General features: G+C 41.8%; 1 protein-coding gene across 4 annotated transcripts in view; it reads left to right on the top strand.

The window, feature by feature from the left end:
- The window catches only part of si:dkeyp-19e1.3 (uncharacterized), a 110,945-nt gene that overhangs the window by 65,577 nt on the left and 25,179 nt on the right, over positions 1 to 20,189 (top strand). For all 4 annotated transcript variants that reach the window (XR_011479648.1, XM_023984708.2, XM_070442909.1 and 1 more), the window contains one exon: positions 13,531 to 13,579. Coding sequence is in view for 3 of the 4 variants with exons in the window: in XM_023984708.2 (XP_023840476.1) it covers positions 13,531 to 13,579 (49 nt within the window). In the remaining variant the exon portion in view is untranslated. The remainder of the gene's footprint in view (positions 1 to 13,530; positions 13,580 to 20,189) is intronic.

The raw sequence follows: 20,189 nt of genomic DNA, 5'->3' as shown, positions 1-20,189 counted from the left end.
TAGCTACAAGCCGAGGGCCGGACTGTTCGAATGTTCATTGAAWWTTTTTTAAATGACGCATATAGTCTAGTGAACCTAATTGAACCTACTGAAAACCTAACAAATATATTCCAATATGATCAGATAAATAAAGCAATATTTTCTTATGGCTCTGTCAGTAATCTTTAATTTTCAACAGACACAAAAGACAAATTTCCTTTATATAAAAATCCCCATAACATGAACATTAAATGAAAGAAACCGGTATTCAAGGCACCATCAGTAGCCTATATTTTCTATTTTTAGCCAAAAGGGGCTAAATTTTACTCAAAGAAAAAAACAATAATAGCAATTTTCTATTTCATCCACTCAACTGAGAATATTTTTAAAATATAATTGGATTGAAATACATAAAATAAAGTGCAAAAATCGTATTAATCAAAAACAACACTTGGTTAAGGAAGGAAGTAAACATGCAGTGTGAAAACAAATATTAAACTTTAACTTTTAAACTTGAACTGAGTAAAAACTCTAAATATGTGATTGCACAGTAATGTTCACTTGTTTGAGGTTGAGGGTGATACTTGGTGGTGTCCCATCTTTTCCACAAGTTCATCAATGTTCGGTAAGGCTCTGAGCTGAGGAAATCCTCAGAATTGAGTGGAGGTGTTCAGCAGTAAGTCGACTTCTGTTGATGTTTTGTTCAGGTTCATCAAAGAAAACAGTTGTTCACACAGGTATGTGCTGCCAAACATAGACAACGTTTGAGCAGCCTGGATGCGCGCAGCTGGGGCATTGTGTCGGGGAGGAAACGGCGAACTCCGCAGCACCCACTGCCGCATATTTTGCCCTCAGTGCATCATTGCATTGGAGGTCAATCAACTCCATTTGGAGGTTTGGTGGTGGAGCTTTCCACGTCAACAGCAAATGGGTTACCGAGCAGTTCCAACCTGCTTTTTTGTGCTCAAAGTCAGCAAATCGGCGTCGAAAGTCCGCGGCAAGCATACCTATTTTATTCAGCCAACTGTGCGCTCGGGAACACACTGGTAGAGAGCTTCTCTTTCATGGTCTGGCAGCTGGGAAAGTGGCTCAAATTTTCTTTCCGCATCTGCGTCTCCCACAGAGTCAGTTTGGTTTTAAATGCCTTCACTGTACTTACATATCAGAGATGACATGATCCCGACCCTGCAGCTGCAAGTTCATTGCATTCAGATGACTCGTAATGTCACACAGAAAAGCCATTTCACACAGAAACATTTTTGCTCTCGGAGTTGTGTTGTGTCTTTCCCTTTGCTGTCCAAGAACAGACAAATCTCCTCACGAGCTCGAAACATCTTTGAAGCACCTTTCCCTGGCTTAGCCATCGCACCTCTGTGTGATAAGGCAAATCACCATGCTCCGTTTCTAACTCCGTCAGAAATGCCTTGAACTGGCGGTGATTCAAACCTTTGGCTCTGATAATTAACTGTTCGCGGGGATGATGCTCATTACATGCTCCATTTCAAGGCTTTACCGCCACACGCTTCCTGGTGTATGATACAATGATAAGCTGTCAACTCACCTGCGCGTTTTCCTCTTGCATCTTTTCCCGTATCTTCGCCACCAGTCCGCCTGTGTCCACACATCGCAGGTGCTCCGTCGGTTGTCAAACCCACGAGTTTTCCCAAGGCAGCTCCATCTCATTTACACATCTTGACACCTCTTCATACAAATCATGCCCCGTAGTTGTGCCATGCATAGGACGTAAAGCCAAAAACTCCTCTGTCACGCTTAGGCTGGAGTCCACTCCGCGGATGAAAATTGACAACTGGGCAATGTCAGAAATGTCGGTGCTCTCATCCACAGCCAAGGAATATGCAATGAAATCTTTTCCCTTTTTCACAAGCTGCTCTTTTAGATTGATGGACAACTGGTCTACTCTCTCGGCAATGGTGTTTCTGCTCAGACTCACATTTAAAAAGAGTTGCCTTTTTTCTGGGCAAACTTCGTCACAAACTTTAATCATGCAGTTTTTGATGAAATCCCCCTCCGTAAATGGCCGGGCTGATTTAGCGATCTCTTCGCCAAAATAAAACTGGCCTTGACAGCAGCCTGGCCTTGTGATTTGGCTTTTTTGAACAGAGCCTGTCGAGATTTGAGGCCTCTTTTAATTCCTCTGCCTTTTGTAGCCTTTGTTCCATGTCCATATTCTTGTTTTTGTCCGCTGGTTTTCTTTCATAATGTCGTCTCAGATTATACTCTTTCAGTACCGCCACACTTTCTCCACACAGAAGACACACAGGTTTTCCAGCTACCTCCGTGAACATATACTCCGACTCCACCTTGTTTGAAACCCCCGGTTCTCAGTGTCCACCTTCCGTTTTGCCATTTTTGATGGGTATCTGAAAGTTAATTTTACTGTGATGCTGACGACTGCTGTGCCAATAAATATTGAAATGAAGCAGCCTACTGCTCGGTGCGTCACCGTTGCATTGTGGGAAATGTAGTATTGGTGCGTGTAAAAGATCTGCGGGCTGCCGGCTTGCTGCGGTCTGCGGGCCGGTTCTAATAATAAATCAAGATCATCCCAGGGGCCGTAAAAAACCTTCTCGCGGGCCGGATGTGGCCCGCGGGCCTTGACTCTGACATATGTGATGTAAGTGATCAAGGTTAGCTTAGCTTTCATATTTTGTCTTTGTCTCACTGGCTCCGGCCTGTGTTTTGGTTTGGTGTCTCTAAAACCCCAACTGTTTTGGTTCCCCTGCCTCATGTCCATGTCTGACTTCGCTAAGTCTCCTACAGGTCTGAACTCAGACCCCTAACCTTGACACACACACACGCATACTCATACGCACTCACATGTTTGTTTTACTATCCTTGTTGGGAATCAATTGTTTGGTCCCCATCAAAATCCTATTTTCCCTAAACCCTAACCGTAAGCCCCTAATTGTAACCCTAAACCCAATCCCGATTGCCTCGATCACACCGACGGCGTCATTGCACAAATTTGTACGTAGAATCTGGATATGTGTGCAACAAAAGTTCAACATTCACCTTCTGCTACCATTTGTGTTAAGCCGTCTGCCCATTCAGTTTGACGCATACGTTCGATAAATCCAACGTATGCACCACACAGAACACACTGGAACTGCCTCTGCAACGCAATGCTGCAAGGCAAACGCAGCGTTCCGTTGGAAATTAATGTACTTCTGGTCTACCAAAATGTAATGACGCTGTCGGTGTGATCGAGGCATAAGCCTAAAATAGCCTTTTTCCTTATGGAGACTGGCAAAAATTCCCCCTTGTTTTACTATCCTTGTGAGGACTTGAGTATGTGAGTGATCTACTAAAAAATTCACAGAAAAAGAAAAATGTGACTCCAAATTCGCTCCATTCATTAAAATCACCATTTAACCAACACTCGTCTATTTGTGTGACTACCTGGACCTGCCATTTGGTTGTGAAGTATTGAAACCAAACCATGTGATTTGAATGAAAYGTATTTTTATAAATAACATGAAAAGAAGCACTCACCATTTCAAATAGGCTATATGTCATAACTAGTAGAAAGAGGAGGAAGGGAAGCGCTACTAATGTACACAATAGTACATGTTGGTAGACAGAAGGTGCTCTTTGGTAAAAAGGGGTAAATTGGTCATCAAAAAGAAAGGAGGACCAAGGCACTCTTCATATAATTAATTAAAATGCCTTTGTTAGTATGGCATGTTCAATAAAAACAACGTTTTTTTAAAACCGATGCGTTTTGGCTGCATGGCCTTTGTCAGGGAGTACACAAAAAAAGGGAATACAATGTCCTCTTAACAGCTTTTCCAATTAGCCCTAATTGGAAGAGGGAGTGGTTACAAAATTGATTGGACACACCTAGTAAGCAATACTATACACATTAAAAGGTGAAATACTGTAGCTATGTTATCATAAAAATACAACTCCAAGCTAGAAGTATCAGAACACTAAAAGGTAGTTCTAAACTTAAATATGACTAGGAGAAGTGTCAAGAATAAGAAAGCAATATATTCCATAGTACACTAGAACATAGCAAAACATGAACAACAACAGTCTAAACATAGCTGAGGGAAATTGAGCAAAATGTCCACTAGATGACAGCAAATGGACCCATCACGATCCTACAGGAAGGGTGAGAAATCCATATCTTCATTTAAACCAGGGTATTTAGTGGCCTGTAGTTTGTAAATCCAAAAACTTTCCCTTTGGTTTAACTGTTTAAGACGGTCCCCTTTTCTAATAGAGGCCGGAATATGATCAATACCCATAGCTTGTAGGGAGGCAGGGTTGCCATGGTGTAAGGTCTTGTAGTGCCTGGCCATGGGGTAGTCTTCATTGCCTACCCGTATGGCGTACTTGTGTTCCGCRAAGCGGTCTTGAAGACGTCTCTTTGTCCGTCCAATGTAGAACACCTTGCACTGTGGACATTCCAATCTATAGATGACATGAGTGGTTTTACAGTTAATGAAATGCTTGACGTAATACTCAATTTTGGAAGCTGTGTCAACAAAATACTTCTTCTGTGCAATATTACCGCAATGGTTACATTTAAAAGAGCCCTTGGGTTTGTGGTCAAGCCAAGTTTTGAGAGTCACCCGGAAGATAACTGTGGACTAATTTGTAATTTAGGGTAGGACATCTCTTAAAGCTTATGACTGGTGGCTCAGGAAAGACTTGGCGTAGTAGCGTATCACTTTGGATGATTCCCCAATTATTTTTAATGATTCTTTTATGTCATATTAAACAGCATATGAACACTAAATAGGTCAGGAGCCAGACAGGTAGCCTAAGATTGAACGAAAATGTATTTTTTAGGCTATATTATTCGCATATTATTTAAATTACTTTAAGGCTATAGCCTACAAAGATAAAAATTGTGAAGCATTTGCAAGTGCGCCACTAGGCTGGCATAAATATTAAGCGCTTAGCATTTAAACAACATATCGTTGTATTAAATCATTATAGTCTAAATTGCGCATATAGGCTGTGACTTACTTAGAATTCAATCAAAATGAAACAAAAATTGTCTTGTTGGACTCAGTGCCTTTTGAATTCACTTTTGGAAACACGAGTTTGGCCAGTCTGTGGCTTCAGACTCATGTGATGGTGCCTGGAAAGCAGGCCAGCAGCAGAGAATACCCTCTCCGCGCTTGCAGAGCCACTGGGGATGCTAAACACCCTTCGGATCCCTCTTGCCAGTCTGGGCAGGGATGCTGAGTTGTTTTTTTWATTCTATAGGTAGGCCTAAAGGATTTTAGGCAAAATAACCCTATGAAAACAGAAAGCTCCTTGAAAGAGGTAATATGTCAGGCCTATTAGTCCAAAATCAATGATAGCCTATTGTATAGATAAGAAACACAAAAATTTACCAAACTTTTAAGAGATCAGATTTTTGGTTTATAAATACTTTGCTACAATGACACACTTAGCTAACTTTATGAAAATATTGAGTGAACTCCATGAAAGTAGCTAATGCAATGGGCTATAGCAGCACACAACTAGCCTATAAATACATGCTGGTCCGGACATGCCCTGAGCTTGTGAAGTGAGCGGTACTGGGGGCGAAATTGGAGCGTGCAAGAAGGCCGGACCAGCCTTTGGGGAAACTCGCTCCGCACTCCAGTCAAATTGGGCATGCTCATACCCTGGTCCCCACAAGGATAGTAAAACAAAAAACAAAGGCACATACACGTGCTAAAACACACACACAAATACACCACACAAACACAGGCATAGGCACACAAGCACATAAACGTGCTAACACGAACAGACACACACACACACACACACACACACACAGGCATAAAATACATGCCTGCACACATACACAGATTAAACCTTACACTAATACACCTACGTGGGCACACACACACACAGAGGATTGCATTCATACCAGGCACACACACATTGTACACATTCTGCCATCCCCACTTCTACACATAGAAGGGTTTATCTTTATTTTCACTATTTTTACACATTGTAGAATATTAAAGATATCAAAACTATGAATTAACACAGATGGAATCATGTAGTAATCAAAAAAGTGTTAAACAAATAAAAATGGACTCATCAGACCAAAGAACAGATTTCCACTGGTATAATGTCCATTGCCCGTGTTTCTTGGCCCAGGCAAGTCTCTTATTATTATTGGTGTTCTTTTAGTAGTGGTTTTCTTTTCAGCAATTTGACCATGAAGGCCTGCTTCACACCGTCTCCTCTGAACAGTTGATGTTGAGATGTGTCTGTTACTTGAACTCTGTGAAGCATTTATTTGGGCTGCAGTTTTTGAGGCTGGTAACTAATGAACTCTGTAGCAGAGGCACCTCTGGGTCTTTCCTGTGGTGGTCCTCATGAGAGACAGTTTCATTATAGCGCATGATGGTTTTTGCGATTGCACTTGAAGAAACTTTCAAAGTTCTTGAAATGTTCCACGTTGACTGACCTTCATGTCTTATAGGAATGATGGACTGTCATTTCTCTTTGCTTATTTGATCTGTTTTTGCCATAATATGGACTTGGCTTTTACCAAATAGGCCTATCTTCTGTATACCACTCCTACCTTGTCACAACACAGCTGATTGGCTCAAGCGCATTAAGAAGGAAAGAAATTCCACAAATTATTTTTGAACAAGGCACACCTGTTAATTGGAATGCATTCCAGGTGACTACCTCATGAAGCTGGTTGAGAGAATGCCAAGAGTGTGCAAAGGGTGGCTACTTTGAAGAATCTCAAATATATAATATATTTTGATTTGGTTAACACATGATTCCGTAGGTGTTATTTCATAGTTGTGATGTCTTCACTATTATACAGTGTAGAAAATAGTAAAAAAAAAAAAAAAAAAATGGAATGAGTAGGTGTGGCCAAACTTTTGACTTTTACTGTATGTTTAAGCATGTTTAAACAGTCATACATGACTGTTGCGAGTGCGGTGCCATACCTTTTCGATCCCTGGTGCTGCAGAGCTGACACGCTAAAGATTAAGTTGCAGCAGATGTCTGTAGAGTGGGCCTTGACCACATTCCAATCCCAATTCAAATGTAACGGCTGTTTAATGAATTGGTTGGCTGGATTTAGGACCATGCAGAACATCGCTCGGAGAGAAGCTGCCAGCCTGCGCACCTTTCTCTCTGCATAGAGCAGAGACCGTGCCAGACAGTTTACTTTGCCGTTTAGGCGGTGCACCGATGCTTTGAATTTGAAGTTGGCATTTGAACTCGGCCTTGTGAGCCTCGCGGCCAGCTGTTTTTTGCACCGATTAATTTCAGATTTATGTCGGCATAGGCGGCGTGTCCAGTAATCTAGGGGAAGATGAGCTTCCCCTAAAGTTAATTGAATTAAATGTGCTAAAATTACCTATATACAGTTGAAGTCGGAAGTTTACATACACCTTAGCCAAATACATTTAAACTCAGCTTTTCACAATTCCTAACATTTAATCCTAGTAAAAATAACCTGTTTTTGGTCAGTTAGGATCGCCACTTTATTTTAGGAATGTGAAATGTCAGAATAATAGAGAATGATTTATTTCAGCTTTTATTTCTTTCATCACGTTCCCAGTGGGTCAGAAGTTTACATACACTCAATTAGTATTTGGTAGCATTGCCTTTAAATTGTTTAACTTGGGTCAAAAGTTTTGGGTTTGCTTCCACAAGCTTCCCACAATAAGTTGGCTGAATTTTGGCCTATTCCTTCTGACAGAGCTAGTGTAACTGAGTCAGGTTTGAAGGCCTCCGTGCTCGCACACGCTTTTTCAGTTCTGCCCACAGATTTTCTATGGGATTGAGGTCAGCGCTTTGTGATGGCCACTCCAATACCTTGACTTTGTTGTCCTTGAGCCATTTTTCCACAACTTTGGAAGTATGCTTGGGGTCATTGTCCATTTGGAAGACCCATTTGCGACCAAGCTTTACCTTCCTGACTGATGTCTTGAGATGTTGCTTCAATATATCCACATAATTTTCCTGCCTCATGATGCCATCTATTTTGTGAAATGCACCAGTCCCTACTGCAGCAAAGCACCACCACAACATGATGCTGCCACCCCCGTGTTTCACGGTTGGGATGATGTTCTTCGGCTTGCAAGCCTCCCCCTTTTTCCTCCAAACATAACGATGGTCATTATGGCCAAACGGTTCTATTTTTGTTTCGTCAGACCAGAGGACATTTCTCCAAAAAGTACGACCTTTGTTCTCATGTGCAGTTGCAAACCGTAGTCTGGCTTTTTTATGGCGGTTTTGGAGCCGGGCTTCTTCCTTGCTGAGCGGCCTTTCAGTTTATGTTGATATAGTACTCATTTTACTGTGGATATAGATACTTTTGTACCTGTTTCCTCCAGCATCTTCAAGGTCCTTTGCTGTTGTTCATGGTTTGAGTTGCACTTTTTGCACCAAAGTACGTTCATCTCTAGGAGACTGAATGCATCTCCTTCCTGAGCGGTGTGACGGCTGCATGGTCTCATGGTGTTTATACTTGCGTTCAATTGTTTGTACAGATGAATGTGGTACCTTCAGGGGTTTGGAAATTTCTCGTAAGGATGAACCAGACTTGTGGAGGTCTACAATTTTTTTCTGGGGTCTTGGCTGATCTCTTGATTTTTCCATGATGTCAAGCAAAGAGGCACTGAGATTGAAGGTAGACCTTGAAATACARCCACAGGTACACCTCCAATTGACTCAAATTATGTCAATTAGCCTATCAGAAGCTTCTAAAGCCATGACATCATTTTCTGGAATTTTCCAAGCTGTATAAAGGCACAGTCAACTTAGTGTATATAAACTTCTGACCCACTGGAATTGTGATTAAGTGAAATAATCTGTGTGTAAACAATTGTTGTAAAAATTGTGTCATGCACAAAGTAGATGTCCTAACCGACTTGCCAAAACTATAGTTTGTTAACAAGAAATTTGTGGAGTGGTTGAAAAACGAGTTTTAATGACTTCAACCTAAGTGTATGTAAACTTCTGACTTCAATTGTAATTACTCGTGCCTATACAGAAATCAATAAAATCTTTGAAAATACTACAACAGAGAGAGCATGATTTGGCCGCAGAAGCTTCTTTAAAAATGAGCTGTGGATTGTTTTAAGCACACAATTTGGGCAGCGTGTGTGGCAAATAGCCTACCAAATAGCTGACTGTTGAGTTGCAGCGGTCAATGAAAAGCAGGTAAATAGGCCTAGGCCTATTGTAATTTTTCAAAATACAATCGTAGGAAAAGCATAGTTTAGAAAGCAAAGTGCTGTCGCTGAAAAGAGAAGACAAAGAAAAGACTCATCTGTCTATAGTTATCAAAATTCTCTTCTCCCAATTGAGCGAACAGTATCTTATTGGCACCAGCGGACCGCATCGGCCATATCCCCGGTGAGTGTGTGGATATTCACTGTCTTTATCATTGGATCAGTATCACTGGAAAGTTTTTTGGCGGACAATAATTCCCTCCAGGCTTGATGGTCGTCATATTGTACAATATGACGACCATCAAGGCCCCTTTTCGTAGGCCTAGATTAGATGGTTACATTCAAGACAAGGTTGTTTTTACTGATTTACTGATTTGCTTATGTCTCCAGTCATATAACGTGTGGTAGAATTACATGAAATGTGTTTAAAAGGCCACATTTTTCCTGTGCAAAGAAAGGAGAAGAAACGTCTCTGATTAGACCTAGTCATTACGTGCTCAGGCATGCATTGTTCAGAACTGTGTTTCTCTTGCAGTGATTGAGTAATATTATTAGCCTACTCATCATATTAGGCATAGTAGCCTATTTTACATTAGTCTGCAAATGCGATGATAGACGCATGCAATCCTTTATCATAAAGGTGCAATTTTATTACGAAAAATAAAAGCTTTCCCAAACATGAAAGTCACGCGCTGCGTATGGATGTTGGCATTTGAAGTCGGCCTTGTGACTTGATATCGTGTATTATGCATCTATTTCATGTTGCACTGTATGCGCCGTTCCACAAGTAAATTAGTCAATCTATGATGTGGTTGACATTGTACACGTCGTTTCGCAGACCTTTTAACCTAATATTGCGATGATAATTAATGTCTATGGCCTCCTACAGAAAATGACAGAAGGACACATTAACAGACAAAACCTACCAGATGTCACATCCAATGATATGGACACTGAAACTGACCCGAAAGAGAGCAGGATTAGGGTTCTGCTTGAACACTAGTTGGTATGGGCTGTAGCCATGTACATTGTGCGTGGAGTTTTTTGCCATAAAAGCCAATCTAGGGCTGTTTTCCAGTCACATCCATTGTCTTGCTTCACTTTTAGCATGATCTCTGAGGTGTTTTATTACGTCTCTCCAGAAGTCCATTGCTCCATGGACTGAATGCAGCAGTTGTCTTTACTTCCATGTTGAATTTCTCAGCCATTTCTCTTATTTCATTATTGAATTTTCCTCTGTTAGGTTCCAAATTAACCTAGTAAAACTCACGGACGATTAGTAAAGCTTAAACCAAGTTTATTCGCCCATTGGGTCAATACAGCTGCGTAAGACAAAATACATATTCACACAAGCACTGATATTTAACCCTTTCTCCTACGCTGAGTCTCCTCCTACACATCTGAACAGCCAATGCATCTCTGTTGCTAGACAGAACCTTAGTGATACCTGTTCTTTCTCACTCCATCTGACCTGACCTCTGCCCCAAAGTGCTCACTCCTCCCCAACTCACTGCTGTCATGTTGACTCGTACCACACTGTCTTTCCTCCTCCCATTGGATCCCTGATAGCTAACAGTAACGTCTCCTGACATAATATAAACGTTATAAATTACCCTCTCTCCCTCAGTGAAAGGAATAAGTATAAGTCAAGAAATCAGAACCCATCAACTCCATTGTCACTGTAAAATGTCTGGGGCGGGCCATGCACACTTATCCAGGAAAGAATAAAGTGCTTGACGATTTCACTGGATTTCTTTGTATTCACAATGCTTCCAGCGCTGAAGCGTGTGAAGTGGTCGATTATGTGAAGGTACCACACACTTGGTCCTAGCTCATGTAGCTCTACAGCCACTGTTTCATTGTACTTGGACGCCAGTGGCAAACCAACAGCTGTTCTGGGCTTAGGTTTGCTGTATTTCTGTCTCACAACTGTTAACTATCTGCCGTAGAATGGAAATACTGAGTAATTTCTGACGTCTGTCAAGTGTAGCATGTCCAAACTGTTTAAAGTTTTAACAATTTGTGTTTTTCCTCTGTGYTCATGTTCTCTTCGACTGTCAGAATCTCCATGTGCTCTGTGTCCATCAGAATCACATTTTTACATGGACTCTGTGTAATGTCTTTGTCTAAAATGTTTACACAATAGTGGCCTGAGGTATTAAGTTCAAGGGTAAATGGTTGTTTAAACAATCACTGCCTTGAATTTTTTATGTCTAGTACAGCCCCTGCCTTCTTGAGGAAAGCTTTGCTTAATAGTAAGGGGATATCTACAGGGGCCACCTCTGTTTCAATGTGACACTTAGTCTGACAATTTTTTGCCTGTATCTTGACTCACTTGGAGAATGAACGGCGGTTGATTGGTATGTCAATCATATTTTGTACTTTCATATTTAGTTCAATACGCGTGTACATGAGGTATCAATCACAGCCGATCATAAGGATTCAACTATAAAGATTTCAGTATCAGATGCAGATTTGTTTGAAAACAGTGTAATGTTACGCTGCTCCATGTTTGTTTACATTTTCCTATGTTTAATTTGTTCATTTTTATGAGGACAGTCTTTAACACAATGGTAAGTGCTTTGACAAATAGCACTTTTTGATATCCTTCCATACCTGTCCAGTYGATTTGTGCAGGGCAATGGCGCCCTCATCTGGTTGTCTTGAGAATGTGACTTGTTGGTGCCTTMTCTCTGCTGCTCATTGTAATATGCCGCTCACTCACTTGCATTCCATTTGTTATGGGTGCGACAGACGTATTTTCACAAAATACTTTTTTGTGCCGACTTCATTGACGCAAAAGTCAGCACAGTACAAACAGTCGACTGTTTCTCCCTACCATCCAGACAGGCAGTATCTAGCAACTTGAGAACCATGTCGTACTTGCGCATCCTATTGTACCACCTCTGTTTAAAATCAATTATGTAGTCCGTCATTGCAACCAAAAATGTCTCTAACACTGTCAGAGTTTGAATATGCCTCGTAGGCACGGTCTTTCTCTTCTTTACGAAACACAGAATCCAGTGCTCTGATAAGCTCCCATACTGTCATCCTTGTTCAAATCCTCAACGGCTATTTCTAGTGCTGTATCTCTCGCTCTTCCCTCCGGCGATAATACCACCGCAAGTGTTTGCTTTTTCTCGTCCAGATAAGTAACCCGTGGCCAGATTCCATGACCTCTTCTAGTTGAAGCGAGGTGGCACATTGTAGATATTACCCCATCCTCTGCCACCAATGTGAACTCAAAATTGGCACATCGACTAGGTTCCAGTTGAACCTAGTTTACTTCCCCGTATTTCCACAGTACATAGTTGCCATCACGCTCAGCCTGGTCCATCTCCATGGAGACTGCCACGCAGGTGTACTAATAACAGACTGATAGCAGCATAATAACAGAAATATAGGGATACTTAAAACATGAACTTAACATGTGTCGCTCCCCTATGTAGACTTGACTACAAATGTCCACATAGCAGCTGGGGGCGGATCAATGTTTTTTTGTCTCTGGGCAATTGGGTATCATTGGCAAAGGTGGGCATGTAATTAAGCCCAAACCAAACCTCCCGTAAGTCGTGACGAACTAACTTACAAAACTGTGTTTTGGATGAGACGGAATTAATAAGCAAAATTATCCTAGTTACCCAATTTTGACACGAGAATAAATGTTTCTGACTCATATCAATTCCACAGGCCGTTTTCGAGGGCAGTTGACCTTTAACACTTTATCATTGATTTGATGCACAGGGTCAGGGCAGTAGTCGATACCAGCAGGAGTTTAGTACTTAGAGGAAAAGAGAGGAATGTCCTTGACATCCACATGGATACAAAGTACAGTACACAGTTAGAATACATCCCTGTGTTTCAGAGACTGGCGGTCGCTGCCAACGTCTTTTCACTCTAGTTCATGGATGTTTTCAATATAAATCTGCCTGTGAGGGACTAAAGCTTATTCCCAAATGGCACCCTCTACCCTATGTAGTGTACTATAAATGGGGAATAGGGTCCCATTTGGTATGCATCCTCATTAATGGAGATCATGTAGGGGGAGGAGGACGTGGGTGGGAGGGGGAGATGGTTTATGCATGAGTAATCGTTCCTGGTGTGGTCGGTCTTGAGAAAATGCACGTTTTGAATAAGAGACACCATCTCTCCACTTCAGTTGCTTTGGTTATGATTTCTATTATAGTTAAAGACAAGCTTAGTTCCAAAGAACGTTATATTTCACACACAGAAGTTCATTGCCAGTGTACTTGAGCCTTCATTCATCCTTTTTTGAGTGTTATGTTACCATTCTGACAACTGGCAACTATACTGTGTGTGAAAGGTGTCAATGAGCTGGTTGTAAGTGTTGTTCTTTCTCTCTTCACAGGCAGCAGGCCCTGTTCCATGTGCTAGCGGCCTACTCCGTATACAACACGGTGAGTGTGTGTGGCACCTATGTCATGTCTGCGTATACTCATACAGTGTCAACGGAAAATATTCAAACCCCTTTTTCCACATTTTGTTAGGTTACAGCCTCATTCTAAAATTGATTAAATAGTTTTTTCCCCTCATCAATCTACACACCATACACCATACTGACAAAGCTAAAACAGGTTTTTAGAAATGTTTGAAAAGTAATAAAAAATGTTTTTAAACATATCACATTTACATAAGTATTCAGATCCTTTACTCAGTTTGTTGAAGCACATTTGGCAGCGATTACAGTCTCGAGTCTTCTTGGGTAGCTTGTCACACCTGTTTCTCCCATTCTCTGCAGATCCTCTCAAGCTTTGTCAGGTTGGATGGGGAGCATTGCTGCACAGCTATTTTCAGGTCTCTCCAGAGATGTTTGATCAGGTTTAAGTCCAGCCTCTGGCTGAGCCACTCTAGGACATTAAGAGACTTGTCGGGAAGCCACTACTGCATTGTCTTTGCTGTGTGCTTAGGGTTGTTGTCCTGTTGGAAGGTGAACCTTCCCCCCCAGTCTGAGGGGCAGGATTTTGTCAAGGATCTTTCTGTATTTTGCTCTGTTCATCTTTGCCTCGATCCTGACTAGTCTCCCAGTCTCTGCCGCTGAAAAACATCTGCACAACATGATGTTGCAACCACCATGCTTCACCGTAGGGATGGTAGCAGGTTTCCTCCAGAGATGATACTTGGCATTCAGGCCAAAGAGTTCAATCTTGGTTTCTTCAGACCAGAGAATCTTGTTTCTCATGGTCAGAGCGCTTTAGGTGCCTTTTGGAAAACAATAAGCGGGCTATCGTGCCTTTTACTGAGGAGTGGCTTCTGTCTGACCATAAAGGCCTGATTGGTGGAGTGCTGCAGAGATGGTTGTCCTTCTGGAAGGTTCTCCCATCTCCACAGAGGAGCTCTGGAGCTCTGTCAGAGTGACCATCAGGTTCTTGGTCACCTCCCTTACCAAGGCCCTTCTTCCCCGATTGCTCAGTTTGGCCGGGCGGCCAGCTCTAGGAAGGGTCTTGGTGATTCCAAACTTCTTCCATTTAAGAATGATGGTGGCGGTCACTGTTTTCTTAGAGACCTTCAATGTTGCAGAAATGTTTTGGTACCTTCCCCAGATCTGTGCCTCGACACAATCCTGTCTCGGAGCTCTATGGACAATTAATTTGACCTCATGTGTTGGTTTATGCTCTGACATGCACTGTCAACTGTGGGACCTTATAGAGACCGGTGTGTGCCTTCACAAATAATTTCCAATCAATTGAATTTACCACAGGTGGACTCCAATCAAGTTGTAGAAACATTTCAAGGATGATCAATGGAAATAGGATGCACCTGACACCTCAATTTCGTGTCTCATAGCAAAGAGTCTGAATACTTACTTACTTACTAAATAAGGTATGTGTTTTTTTTTTTTTTTTCATTTGCAAAGAATTCTAAAAACCTGTAAGCTTTGTCATTATGGGGTATTGTGTCGATTGGACAAGGATTTTTTTTATTTAATCCATTTTAGAATAAGGCTGTAACTTAACAAAATGTGGAAAAGGTCAAGGTGTCTGAATACTTTCCGAAGGCACTGTATAGTGAGGTCCAAAWGTATTTGGACAGTGACCCATTTTTTGTTGTTTTAGCTCTGTTCTTCAGCACTTTGGATTAAAGTGCAGACTGTCAGCTTTCATTTTGGGGTATTTCAATCCATATTGGGTAACCGATGAGTGAGAAAGTTAGAGGCACAAAGATCATACCCCCAAGCAATGTTCCCTCTAAGTTTTTTCGGAACAGAACAAACTTCAGGCCAGCTGAGCGCAAACTTGAATGTTGTGAAAATTCTGTGCAATTTCCAGCGGACTTTTACTGTAAACACTGAGGCTGTACCCGCTTTAAGTTAATTTTAACAGTGGCCTTGTAGACTACTGTGGCTATTTMATCATAATATACACTACCAGTCAAAAGTTTTAGAACACCTACTCATTCAACGGTTTTTCTTTATTTTTACTATTTTCTACATTGTAGAATAATAGTGAAGACATCAAAACTACGAAATAACACATATGGAATCATGTAGTAACCAAAAAAGTGTTAAACAAATAACAATATATTTCATATTTGAGATGCTTCAAATAGCCACCCTTTGCCTTGATGACCGCTTTGCACAATCTTGGCATTCTCTCAACCAGCTTCACCTGGAATGCTTTTCCTTCAGTCTTGAAGGAGTTCCCACATATGCTGAGCATTTGTTGGCCGCTTTTCCTTCACTCTGCGGCCCGACTCATCCCCAACCATCTCAATTTGGTTGAGGTGCTCCATCACTCTCCTTCTTGGTAAAATAGCCCTTACACAGCCTGGAGGTGTATTGGGTCATTGTCCTGTTCAAAAACAAATGATAGGCCCGCTAAGCCCAAACCAGATGGGATGGTCTATCGCGGCAGAATGCTGTGGTAGCCATGCTGGTTAAGTGTGCCTTGAATTATAAATACATCACAGACAGTGTCACCAGCAAAGCACCCCCACACCATCACACCTCCTCCTCCATGCTTTACGGTGGGAAATACACATGCGGAGATCATCCGTGCACCCACACCGCAGCTCATAAAGACACAGCGGTTGGAACAAAAAATCTCAAATTTGGACTCCGACCAAAGGACCATTTTCCACCGGTGTAATGTCCATTGCTCATGTTTCTTGGCCCAAGCAAGTGTCTCTTTCTTATTTGTGTCCTTTAGTAGTGTTMTTTTTGTTGCAACAATTCAACCTTGAAGGTCTGATTCACACAGTCTCCTCAGAACAGTTGATGTGTCTGTTACTTGAACTCTGAAGCATTTATTTGGGCTGCCATTTCTGAGGCTGGTAACAGCAGAGGTAACTCTGGGTCTTCCATTCCTGTGGCAGTCCTCATGAGAGCTAGTTTCATCATAGCACTTGGTTTTTACGACTGCACTTGAAAACTTCAAAAGTTCTTAACATTTTTCGTGCTAACTGACCTTCGTGTCTTATAACAATGATGGACTGTCATTTATCGCTGCTTATTTGAGATGGTCTTGTCATAATATGGACTTGGTCTTTTAGTATCTTCTGTATACCACCCCTACCTTGTCACAACACAACTGATTAGCTCAAACGCATTAAGTAGGAAAGAAATTCCACAAATATGTTTTTAACAAGGCGCACCTGTTAATTGAAATGCATTCCAGGTGACTACCTCATGCACATAACAAGTTTGTAGAATCACAAGCTTGATGTAGTCATTGTGTGCTAGAAATATGGAACCAAATACTGAACTTTTGACTACTTTAATACACAAGTGAATTTGTCCAAATACTTTTTGTTCCCTAAAATGGGGGGGATTAWGTACACAGTAATTGGATAATTTGAAATCCAAAGRGCTGGATGGAGTAAAGAGCCAAAACAGCAAAATTGTCACCGTGCAAATGCCTTTGAACCTCACTTTCTTATGGCTTGGGGGTAGAAAGCTGTTTAGAAGCCTCTTGGACCTAGACTTGGCGGTCCGGTACCACTTGCCGTGCAGTAGCAGAGAGAACAGTCTCTAACTAGGGTGGCTGGAGTCTTTGGCAATTTTTTGGATCGTTAGTCATTTAGGCAGGTGTTCTTGGGCACAGGGACTATGGTGGTCTGCTTGAAACATGTTGGTATTACAGACTCCGACAGGGAGAGGTTGAAAATGTCTGTGGAGACACTTGGCAGTTGGTCAGCGCATGCTTGGATTACACGTCCTGGCCCTGTCTGGCCCTGCGGCCTTGTGTATGTTGACCTGTTTAAAGGTCTTACTCACATCTGCTGCAGAGAGCGTGATCACACAGTCGTCCGGGACAGCTGAGGCTCTCATGCATGTTTCAGTATTACTTACATCGAAGCGAGCATAGAAGTTATGTAGCTCGTTTAGTAGGTTCGTGTTACTGGGCAGCTCTCGGCTGTGCTTTCCTCTGTAATAGTTTGCAAGCCCTGCCACATCTGACGAGCATCGGAACCGGTGTAGTACGATTCCACCGTGACATTATCACGGTTAGAATGTACATTTACAAATGGGAACTTTTATTGCTGGTAATAACTCTGCTCATTACAACCCGCATTTGTCCTATGCATTCTTAGTCAGAATTGCTATACATTTCGCAGTGTGTAGACCTTCCTCAATAAACCTGTCACCCCCACTGAACAGTTACGGGCACGGTTGACTACCCCTCCTTCTCCCGGCACCTATCCTAGCATGTCTTCATTGGTTCTTCTTCAGATAGCATTACAGCTCATCTTCCCAACGGCAAATATGTAACTCTTTGCCTGTCACATTTAATGTCCCTATTTCAATATCCTAATTAATTAATCCATTTTTCCCACGTACACAAGTCTCTCACCTGAGGCGCCACCAGCWGTCTCTCTGGTCCATTTTTCCCACCATTTTACTGGCGACCTCTCCGAAGAGTTACCAGATCAGGGAGTTAGAACTCTAACCCATCGAGGAAAATCCCAACAATCCAGCAGGCCCCAATCTGGTGAAATTTGTATCGAAACAAAAATGAAATCAGCATTACACATATCACAATTAGAGGTCGACCGATTAATCGGAATGGCCGATTAATTAGGGCCGATTTCAAGTTTTCATAACAATCGGAAATCGGTATTTTTGGGCGCCGATTTTTTTAAAAATAATTCATTTTTATTATTTTTTTAATACCTTTATTTAACTAGGCAAGTCAGTTAAGAACACGTTCTTATTTTCAATGACGGCCTAGGAACGGTGGGTTAACTGCCTTGTTCAGGGGAAGAACGACAGATTTTCACCTTGTCAGCTCGGGGGATCCAATCTTGCAACCTTACAGTTAACTAGTCCAACGCTCTAACCACCTGATTACATTGCACTCCACGAGGAGACTGCCTGTTACGCGAATGCAGTAAGAAGCCAAGGTAAGTTGTCTGTCTGTTGCCATTTCAATAGTTATTATTCCGAAACCTCTCCCGACGATGTCCAGGGTGTTTAGATCTTCTTCACTCCCATCTCTAATACACACCTTCTATTAACTATTTTCCAAGGTAGCGCTGCCCACTTCCCCGGAGAATAGTTATGGTATTTGTGCCTATTAATTGGTCACAGCACTTAATACCTTGTATTAGAACCAATTATAGCGTCTGCAAATGTATTACTGGAGAATACGGGTGACCTTATGTCTTATTCTAGTGCAACACCTCATATCACTTATTACCAAAATTATTCACACTTGTCTGCCTATTTCCACATAATCTGTCACGGTTCCCCACCCCACAGGGCATAAAACCAACCTCTCTTTATTGCTACTACTAATACACCCAAATCAATCAGCGTTCAAATATCTTATTGCTTTTCTTTTAACCCTGAATGTGGCTCTCCTTCAGAATTTATAGGCAACCTTTTATCCTAGTACACAAGCATGACACTTTATCCATCCACACACGCACACACTATGCTGCCTCGTCACCACTGCGGCTGAGACTTTCACCCTCCTTACGGGTCTGGCTGATAAACCACTACACTAGGGATTTACCCTCCACAGGAACTATCCTGTTCGGGACTTACCCTTTACCTACAAGACTTATCCTCCACAGGAACTATCCTGCTCGGGACTTACCCTCTTTAAAGCTACGAGACTTACCCTCCACAGGATCTATCCTGCTCGGGACTTACCCTCTTTAAAGCTACGACCGGTCGTAATACAAGGGACTACTGAATAAGCTCAGGCTTTTTAGGTCCGTATCCTATAATTGGTTCAGCCTACAACTCATCACCCCAAGATGTCAAAATTAGTGATAACAGGTGTAGAAACTGTGCCTACCGTGTTTCTGGTGCCGGCTCCTGTTTCACTGATTCGGAATCTCTAGTTCGACTGCAAATCGTGGAGAACCATGCTCGCAGCGCCAACTGTTAGGTTCTAAGTGAACCTATTAAAACTCAAGGAAGCTTAATAAAGCTCAAACCAAGTTTTTTCCCCCATTGGGTCGATAAAGCTGCATAAGACAAAAGAAATTCACAGTAGTGGTAGTATATATACCCCAATTTGGGTGGAGTCTCCTCCCTCTCTCAAAACATATTACTAGGCAGGAAGTTAAGAGATATGGGCCACAAACTGTTCCTTCTCCCTTAACCTCTCTAGGGTATGTGGGACGGTAGCGTCTCACCTCGTCAACAGCCTGTAAAACTGCAGGGCGCCAAATTCAAAACAACAGAAATCCCATAATTAAAATTCCTCAAACATACATGTATTTTACACCATTTTAAAGATACACTTGTTGTAAATCCAGCCACAGTGTCCGATTTCAAAAAGGCTTTACGACGAAAGCAAACCAAACGATTATGTTAAGTCAGAGGCAAGTCACAGGAAAAACAGCCATTTTTCCAGCCAAAGAGAGGAGTCACAAAAAGCAGAAATATAGATAAAATGAATCACTAACCTTTGATGATCTTCATCAGATGACACACACATAGGACTTCATGTAACACAATACATGTACATTTTGTTCGGTAAAGTTCATATTTATATCCAAAAATCTGAGTTTACATTGGCGTGTTATGTTCAGTAATGTTTTGCCTCCAAAACATCC

Source organism: Salvelinus sp. IW2-2015, linkage group LG4q.1:29, assembly GCF_002910315.2.
Source record: "Salvelinus sp. IW2-2015 linkage group LG4q.1:29, ASM291031v2, whole genome shotgun sequence".
Classification (NCBI taxonomy): Eukaryota; Metazoa; Chordata; class Actinopteri; order Salmoniformes; family Salmonidae; genus Salvelinus; species Salvelinus sp. IW2-2015.
This window is presented reverse-complemented; position numbering and strand designations above follow the sequence as displayed.